The sequence below is a fragment of the Galeopterus variegatus genome, unplaced genomic scaffold (genome assembly GCF_000696425.1).
Source record: "Galeopterus variegatus unplaced genomic scaffold, G_variegatus-3.0.2 Scaffold7600, whole genome shotgun sequence".
Classification (NCBI taxonomy): Eukaryota; Metazoa; Chordata; class Mammalia; order Dermoptera; family Cynocephalidae; genus Galeopterus; species Galeopterus variegatus.
Genome location: NW_007733711.1, coordinates 62,555 through 72,672, shown reverse-complemented (window position 1 = coordinate 72,672; position 10,118 = coordinate 62,555). Strand labels below are relative to the sequence as shown.

Genomic DNA, 10,118 nt, shown 5'->3' with positions numbered 1-10,118 from the left:
TTAGTGTAAAGGAGACAAGAGCTCAGGTTTTGGGTAATCTTAGCTGCTTTCCTCTTTCCCAACTCCTCATTGCCCTGGAATTTTCTGTTCTTTGCTATAAGTACACTGGGTTGTGGATAGCAGATGGCAGATGAAGTGGCAAGTGAGGAACATTTCCTAAATAATCAGTTTAAATGGCATTGTAAAGACATCTTAAGAACAGCCTGAATTTGTGTCCAATAAAGGGTCAGGCATTTATGGGTCCTATAAAGTGGTCAGGTATTATGTGTTGGGTAGAGGGACCCAAGGGAAGCCTTGACAGAATCATGACAATAATGCTTCATTTACACCGGACATGTCCTCAGTGATGAGCTGTTTTCACTAGGAAGCTTTATCTAACCTCCAAGGCTGAGCTGATGGCCCCATCAACTGGGGCAAACTCATTAGGTGACTATAGGCAGTCACTAGTAAGCACGATAGAAAAACCTTTAAAGACATGGGAAAATGTTCTCAATATATTTTGTTTGGCGGCAAAAAAAAAAGTGTGGTTATATATAAATATTTCAGAAAATAGGGGTGTGTGTGTGTGTATATATATATATATATAAAGAGACTGAAAAGCTATCTTTTGGTGATAGGATTATGTGTATTTTAATTTTTTGTGTATTTCCCAGCTTTTTCTAAATGTGCATTATGATAGGAAAAATGGTAACAAAAAAAGAAAGAACATCATCTGCTAAAGTACCTATTTCCATTACTAAACTGTGAACTCCTCGAAGGAAAGTATCATGTCTTAGTCATCATATTTCCCCAGCATCTAGCACAGCTCTTGGCATAATTCAAGTGTGCCATAAATATTTATGGAACTGAAATGAACCTCTGGTATTTTGTTACTTTCTTTAAAAAGTTTCATAATTGCTAGCAAGTGGTTTAGAAAATTTATGATGAACAGTCCAGCCCCAAACTTATCCCCTCACCCCTATTCCACTCCCCAAAGTCAACTTTTTAAATAATCTCTTTTAGATATTCTTGTGGTTATGACCAGTGTTTTAGACAATGTGATTTTACTCATATTGCTTGACTTATCACTGTTAAGACTAACCTAAAAACAATCTGATACGAAAGATAAGAACTTAGTTTACTATTTACCCAGCTTCTCATCCTGCCCTTGATAGTTATATCATTTTTAGCTCATCTATTATAACTTTACAAAATAAAATTAATATCAAAGACACACATAGAGAAAATTAAACAAATACTAAAAGTATAGCTCATTGAGATTTCCCATAGTGAACACAGGTATGGAACCTCCCCCCAGATCAATAAACAGAATATTATCAGTATTATCCTGGAGGCCTCCTGTGTGTCCCGTTCACAGTCACTACCATAACCATTACCAAAGGTAAACACAGCTATGAATTATATTACAAAGCTTTGCCTACTTCTGAACTTTCTATAAATAAAATCATACAGTATGTACTTTTTTGTACTTCTCTGCTCAGTATTTTGTTTGTAAGATTCGTCCATGAGGTTGTATGAGATAGTAGCTCATTTATTCTCGTTACTGTATAGTTCTCTATTGAATAGTTATTCCACGACTTACCTGTTTATTCTCCTATTAATGGATGTTCTCCTATTAATGGCATTCTCCTGTTATCTGGGCATTTCTAGTCTGAGATTTTTATTATAATGCTTCTATACGCATCTATATGTATGTCTTTTGATATATATATGTGTGCATTTCTGTTAGTTATACACACAGAAGTGGAGTTGTTGAGTCACAGAATAGAGGTATGTTCCAATTCAGTAGATGCTGACAAAACTGTTGTACCAACTGACATGCCCATCAGCTGTATAGAAGAGTTTTAGATGTTCCATATCCTCTCAAACACTTAGGGTTGCCAGCGTTTGTAAGTGTACCATTCTGGTAAGCATAAAATGGAAATTGATTTTGGTTTTAATTTGCATGTCCCTGACGATTGATGTTGAGCACCTTCTCTTCTTCAACTTCTTTTAGCAGTGTTTTGTGGTTTTCATTATAGAGATCTTTCACCTTCCTTGATCGAATTTATTCCTTAGCATTTTAGTTTTTTGATAGTTATTGTAAATGGGATTGCTTTCTTTATTTCTTTTTCAGCTAGTTCATTGTTGGTGTATAGAAACACTGCTGATTTTGTGTCCCTCAACGTAACTAAACGGTGGAACTTTAGAACTTTTGTGGAGTCTTTAGGTTTTTCTATATGTAAGATCATGTCATCTGTGAACAGGTTCAATTTGACCTCTGCTCTTCCAGTTTGGATGCACTTTCTTTCTTTCTCTCGCCTAGCTGCTCTGGCCAAGGCTTCCAGTACTATGTTTAATAAGAGTGGAGAGAAAGCAAACTTGTCTTATTCCAGTTACATGATCAGTTTATTAAAACAACTCTAAAAGGCACTGGTATATTATTCAATCCTATACTCATTAAATCTTTTTACATATCTTTTAAGTGATGATCAGGGTCAAATGCAAAGGTTATTTTTATCTACAGTAATCTAGGTATTTTCCATGTTTAACATGGAGAGCTTCAAAGTAAAATTTTTTCTTTGATAAAAGTAAATATGTTCTTAATGTCTTGGAATCCTTGCCATTGTTACATGTGTCTTCTCTGTTCTTTCTAAGTAGGAGATTTTTTTGATATGTTTATACAGCTTGCAGAATGAATTTTTAATAGAGAGCAGGCACACACGCATGCATGCATGTGTGTGCATAAGAGTTTTGGCTTTAAAATATTATTAATAAATATGAATGAAACTAAAAAAAGAGAGCACCTTCTTATATATTTATTTTCTATTTAGTTATTGGAAATCTATTTTTGAAGTGCTTTTTCAAGCTTTAGCCCATTTCGAACAATTGCCTGTTTTTTACTTATTGATTTGTAAAAATTCTTTATATATACTGGATAAGAGTCCTTTGTCAGATAAATGTTAGCAAACATCTTCTTCTATCCTGGTGGTTTGCCTCTTCACACTCTTAATAAAGTCGTTTCATAAAGAGAAGTTCTGCTTTTCAATTTATCATTGTTTTCCTTTATGTTTAGGGCTTTTGTATCATGCTTAAGAAACCTTTGCCAAATCCAAGGTAATGAAAATATTCTCTTATATTACCTTTTAGAGGCTTTATTATTTTCTCTTTTAGATCAAAATCCATCTGGAATTAATTTTAATGTACAGTTTTAAGAGGGGTAAAGGTTGTTTTTCAACATGTGGATATATTCATTTGACCCAACAACATTTATTGAAAGTACCACCATTTCCCCTTTTCATTACAGTGTCATCCATGTCATAAATAAAGCAACCATATATATGTGGACCTGTTTCTGAACTCTCTTCTATTCTGTTTGTCTATTGGTCTACTCTTGAGCCAACAACATACTTTATTAATTACTTTTTTTTTTTTTTTGTCTTTTTTCATGACCGGCAACGGATCACAACCCTCAGTGTCGCGCCCGTACCGGACCGGGCCCGGCAATGGGATCGCAACCCTCGGTGTTGCTCCCGCACCTCGCTCAGCCAATGAGCGGCCGGTCTGTATGTGGGATCCGACCCCTCGGCGGGAGCGCCACCGCGCTTCCCAAGCGGCGCACTGTAGCAGTGCGCCACTGGGCCGGCCCTTTATTAATTACTTTTTTTTTTTTTTGTCTTTTTTCATGACCGGCAACGGATCACACCCCTCAGTGTCGCGCCCGTACCGGACCGGGCCCGGCAATGGGATCGCAACCCTCGGTGTTGCTCCCGCACCTCGCTCAGCCAATGAGCGGCCGGTCTGTATGTGGGATCCGACCCCTCGGCGGGAGCGCCACCGCGCTTCCCAAGCGGCGCACTGTAGCAGTGCGCCACTGGGCCGGCCCTTTATTAATTACTTTTTTTTTTTTTTGTCTTTTTTCATGACCGGCAACGGATCACACCCCTCAGTGTCGCGCCCGTACCGGACCGGGCCCGGCAATGGGATCGCAACCCTCGGTGTTGCTCCCGCACCTCGCTCAGCCAATGAGCGGCCGGTCTGTATGTGGGATCCGACCCCTCGGCGGGAGCGCCACCGCGCTTCCCAAGCGGCGCACTGTAGCAGTGCGCCACTGGGCCGGCCCTTTATTAATTACTTTAACTTTATAATACATCTTAATATCTGTAGTGCAAGTCTTTCAATTTTGTTATTTTTCATGATTGCTTTGATTAGTTTTAGGTCTTTTCATGTTCACTAATTTTTACAAGCAGCTCATCCATTTTCAAACACACACATACATCTACTGGGATTTTTATTGGGATTGCATTGAATCTTTAGAGTAGTTTAGATAAAAGTGGCATCTTTACAATATTGAATCCATCATCACCAACCATTACCATTGTATATACTTCCATTATTTTAAATAATTTAAAATTCTCTCACAAATATTTTGTAGTTTTCTGGGTAGAAGTGTTGTAGATTGTTAATTTGATTCATTCCTACATATTTGATGTTTGTATAATTATTTTTTATATTTTGTTTTCTAATTATTTGTTACTAGTATGTAGAAATGAAATTTATTTTTGCTTATTGATGTAGTATACTCAATCTTACTAAATTGACTTATTAATTCTAATAGTCATCTGAAGCTTTTAGGATGACTTCTTTGTTTTAGGTGCTCCTAAAGTTCACATAGAGTTGTCTAGGTATTTTTCAAAATTATTTTTGCTTAGGGCCAGCCCGGTGGCGCACTGCTACAGTGCGCCGCTTGGGAGTGTGGCGGCGCTCCCGCCGAGGGTTCGGATCCCACATACAGACCGGTTCCCGCTCACTGGCTGAGTGAGGTGCGGGCGCAACACCGAGGGTTACGATCCCGTAGCCGGTCCCGGTCTGGTCCGGGCGTGACACTGAGGGTTGCGATCCGTTGCCGGACACGAAAAAAGACAAAAAGGAAAAAAAAATTATTTTTGCTTAATCTCTGTCTTATAGTTTTAAATATTCTTCCTATATACTAGCACATTCCATAATTACAGATGCTTATATGGTACCTTAAATGGGAGGTTAATATTCATAAAAGATAAAACCTGTACAACTTCTGGGAACATTCTTGTGAGTTCCCAAATTGGTCCACTCAGCACTTTGTCACCTATTTCTCCTCACCCAGCCTCTGTGTATCTCTGCTCTAGATTGTCACCTGGGGTTATGGCAGTCCCCTTCTCATTAAATATTGCTACTGCCTACTTGTAGGCAGTTTACTACAATGTAATAAACATTGCATCCCTGCCATTACTAATTCCATTAGCCTTGTGTGGGGACTCCTAATAAGATACCCTAGACCTAGGTCCATGTCAATATACACTTAATATTTATCTTTTTGAAAGTAAATTATTTGTGCATATTTATATAAATTAAATGAGTAAAATTAATGTATAGTATATAGTGAAATGGATATTTTACAAGAGGTTTGTCAGGTCTTACTGAGTCCTGCCATTTAAACTCACTAAATCTCTGCTTCCTTATGTCTAAAGTTGGATATTAATAATCTCTATCTCACAGTGTTATAAGAATTAAATGAAGAAGTTCTCAATATTGTGAGCTCTTATGATTAGTTCTCAGTGTTATGCAAGTAATTAGTTAATTAGGGATATTAAAAAATGGGCATCATCTCGTTTAGCCTACTGTAATTTTCATAGTAATACAAAGTTATTCTCCACAAACACAAATTTGGGAAGCTTTAACTAGCAAATTCAAGTCACTTAGATGCCATTTGGCATTCAAAAGCAATTGTTTTTAAGTGCTACTCAAGTCAACTAAATGTTTTAATGCCACTTGCAAATGAGTACTGATTTTGCACCAGGAAATTTGCTCAATAACCATTTAACAAACAAGTGACAAAGTGACGTTATCATATTAGTTCCCATATCTTTTGGCCTTGTCACCAGTGTATTACAGTGAAAGCAGGGAATAGTTTATGCCTCAATTTCTGATTGAGGACCACTCACAATATAGTAAGTGGATCAACAATTGAAATTAGCTCAATTATTTAGCAGATTTTTCAAATGTCAAATTAGTAGGCATAAACCTTGAGCATGTGAGCATTTCCCAACATTTCTATTAGAAGTAGAAGAAACATGGGCAAATATTAAATAAGTATGGACTGTGTTTATTTGCAAAATGCTTGTCATTTTGCTAGGCTGTAAGATGGGCCATCAAGGAGAGTGGAAATTATATAAGTCATAATACTGGATATGAAACAACCACCAGGAGGTCTGGCTCACTGAAGCTTTTCAGAAAATGAGAATTCCTGGTCTCTGCTTCCTAGGCTGTTACTGCTCAGCATCAGCTAAGAGCTTGTTAAAATTGCTGCAGCCCAGCATGCTACTTCAGCAACTCTGCCACAAGCACTGTCTTTCCAAGAAATTCTCCTGATCCCTGGTCCTCACTTCTTACTGCTTCTGAAATTCCTAACTGATTTGGCACTGAGCATTTACTGCCTGGTACTGCCAAAGTTCTGTTCACATATTTCAGCCTATTTCCTCCAGACTGGATCATAAGCTCCTTGAAAGAAGGTCTGGTTATATACCTCTCTGATTTCACTGTGTGCTGGATAACTAATAGTGTGAAGTCCCCTATACTCATATCACATCTCCCATGCAAGGAAACTTGTAGGAACCATCTTCTATTGTAAGATTTGGAACTCTAAGTAATATCTGGGATTAAGGCCATTAAGAGAACATGCTAATACAGGCGTTGGGGGATATACTATATGGCGGAAAAGACTAGTAGAAAGTTGGTCTAGAAAGAATGCTTAATTGATCCAGGTAGACCCCACATTTCCTACTACCCCATGACCACAGTCTCATAATTCAGTAAAGTTTCTTTCTATGTATTTAAAGAGAGAAGTATTTAAACCTTGCCTCTTTTACTTATTGGTTGTGTGGTATTGGGAAAGTTACTTTAATTCTCCAAGTTTTAGATTTGTCATCTGAAAAATGTGGAAACTAATAGCATCGATCCTGTATCAGGTAGGAGGCTCAGAAAGGAGAAATTATACTAAATTATTAACTGCAGGAATTTATTATAGAGAATTGGTTTCCTTGGTGTTGGAGGGCTGAATGAGCCAAAACAGAGCCTAGTGGTAACATGGATGTACTAATTGCAGAAGGCTCTGCCACCATTAGAGCTGGATAGACAAAGGGACGAAGGCATGTTATCGGAACACAGAAGCCCAGAAGAGGAGCTTGGGAGGAGCCTCAGTGAGTCAGGGCTCTGACTTTGGACATGGTGGCACCTCCTCCTGATGCAGGGATCTCTAAGGGGGCCCAGTGAGGCAGGTTCTGGGAGTGCCTAAAGAGGCTGAATGCTGAAACCATCTGCTGCTGCTGAGGTGACCTGTCTCCACTGAAGGAACAGCAGTCATTCCCCTCCTCCTCCTGCTTGTTAGTCTCCTTCTGGAGTCCCCTTTTGGCAGAAGTCACCGAAGTCAGTTGACAAAGAAGAATGAGGTTTGCAGAGAACAAGCCCCAGCATTACAAAGTAGAGTATAGAAGGGTAGGTTTAGAGTTAAGAGGAAACAGTAAAATAAATTGTCTACTTGTTAAGTGGGATAATATTAGTGCCAAACCCATAGATTTGCTGTAAAAATTACTTAGGGTATTGCATTAAAGCACTTAGTACAGAGAGTAGAAAATAAGAGCAATTAAGAAATGTCAATTATTTATTACCATATTGGTGTTTTTTGTTTTTTATTTTTATTTTTAACAAAATGATCCATTGAACACCTTTAATTACTGCATTACTATTAATAAAATTTGATATAGGTTTAGAGTTAAGAGGAAACAGTAAAATAAATTGTCTACTTGTTGAGTGGGATAATATTAGTGCCAAACCCATAGATTTGCTGTAAAAATTACTTAGGGTATTGCATTAAAGCACTTAGTACAGAGAGTAGAAAATAAAAGCAATTAAGAAATGTCAATTATTTATTACCATATTGGTGTTTTTTGTTTTTTATTTTTACTTTTAACAAAATGATCCATTGAACACCTTTAATTACTGCATTACTATTAATAAAATTTGATAACACTGACCTGTTTGGGACTATAAAATGGAGTTTGAAACATAAACGTCACATAACTCACGTACCTCACAAAAGGTGTAAGGAAAGCAGAAAAGTTTAGTCAGGATCTCTTGCCTCTCATCTGTTACAAGTGGGCAAGACTCAGCACGTTTGCTAGAAACAAGTTATAAAAGTAGTGTAACTGTGCATGTGCGCCCATTTACTGATTCAGCATGATGGTTGTAATTATGTAATGCTTGGCTTGTGGCTGCTATTATGTACTGAAAGTATAAATGTAACTGCTCTGAACTGCTGGTCAGCAGAGCCTGGAAGGTCAGCAGAGCACAAAGGGTTGGCAGAGCATGGAGTAGAGTAGAGCCAGAGCTCATGTCTGAGAATAAAGCATGTCTGTGAAGCTCATATTTGAAGAATAAAGTATGTCTACCTTGCTTAAAGCTCAGAGAATCTTCTTTCGATTACCTGACTCACGGCCTGCACAGGAAGGGGCAGAAGGACCTGAGATTCCTGCCCGACAGGAGGTAAACAGCATGTTAGGAAAACAAAGTGCCTGCCTTTTAAAAATAAACCAGGTAAATGGTTGTTTATTTATCTGTCCAGAAGATGAAATTTGTTAACATCACAGACTTTCATTCCTAATCTTCATGTATATTGAAACGTTTGTCACTGATTTCTTAATGAGTGCTTTTAGAATCTTCATGAAAACAAATTTATCTCTATTGTATTTCAGGACAGAGCGAACAGACACATGTTTCTTTTCTTCTTATAAGTAAAAGTTCTCTTACCACCAATCAGCATGGTGCAGATGGAAAAGATCTTCTCTGCATCTGTATTGGCAGAGACATTCCCAAACCCAACGCTGGTGAGGCTGCTGAGGGTGAAGTACAGAGCGGCAATATAGGCACTTCGGATCGATGGGCCCCCCAAGGTATTGTTGCTATAGTATGGAGATTCGAGTCTCTTTCCCAACTCATGGAGCCAACCTGCAATGGAGGAAAACATGCAAATTTGAGAACAAAAAGTAAAGTCCGGGTATTAGCACATGGGGGTAACAATAAATGAATATTTAGGGATGTAATAATTCGTTCAGGAGGAAAAAGAAAAAAAGTTAAAAGGAAGTGAAAGGCAATGTATTAGATTTCATTGCTACAAAAGGAAAAATATCACTTTTATGCACACCGTTCTCTATAATACCCACAACAAAGAAACACACATTTGAAAGTGCATTGGTGGTCAAAGCTAAACCGGTTATCCTAATGCAAGAAACTAACCGCAGAGATTGAAACAGAGATTGCTACTCTTACTAACAGTGCTGTTTATTTCACTGACCCTGTTAAGCTCATCTCAAATGGAATTTTAAGAAACAAAGGAGTAAGTATTTCAAAAACCTACGTGATGAATAAAAACAATCACAAGAGTCTAGACTTCAAATAGGTGAGGTGAGCTTTATTTCTATTTTGTAAAATCCTCCTCTTTTTTATTCACTTGGGCTGATATCTAGTTGCCTTATAAGTCTCAGCTCATGTTACCTTAATCAGGAAGCCTTCTCTGAAATCTCACTCTGCCATTAGAATCAGAGGGGGGAAACTTACACAAGTAATAAATACCTGTAATAGAAATGGAAGCTCCCCTACAAATATTTCCCCTGTTCATTTCACTAAGTACACTTTCATGATACTAGTGTACATATGTGTCAAAATTTATCAAATTAAATGCTTTAAAGATGTATAGTTTGTTGATTGTCAATTATACTGTCATAAAGCTGTAAAAAAGTTGTATTAATAAAGATGAGAGAGTAGCAAGTATAACGTAATAATGGCATTATCTAGAATGAAACACAACACAAAGACCACTTTAAAGTTCTTTATTAGAAATATCTGCACTGTATGATATTATACTTTATAATTCTCTTCTCTCTTTCTCTCCCCCTCCGTGTGTGTGTGTGTGTGTGTGTGTGTGTGTGTGTTACAAAATACCATGACAATGTAGTTCAGCCCGTAAGGTTCATAAGACTTTTGTTAATCAGTGTTATTCACCAACTACTACTCTCAAACACTTCATTCAATGGCTGCCCAAGGAGACA

The 10,118-nt window shown here is 37.7% G+C and overlaps 1 protein-coding gene across 1 annotated transcript in view; it reads right to left on the bottom strand.

Annotated features, from left to right (window-relative positions):
* The window catches only part of LOC103607629 (potassium voltage-gated channel subfamily H member 8-like), a gene marked incomplete at its 5' end in the record, with an annotated part of 68,609 nt that overhangs the window by 15,402 nt on the left and 43,089 nt on the right, over window positions 1–10,118 (bottom strand). Inside the window, 1 exon segment of the mRNA XM_008592110.1 lies at window positions 8,821–9,018. Coding sequence (XP_008590332.1) covers window positions 8,821–9,018 — 198 coding nt within the window.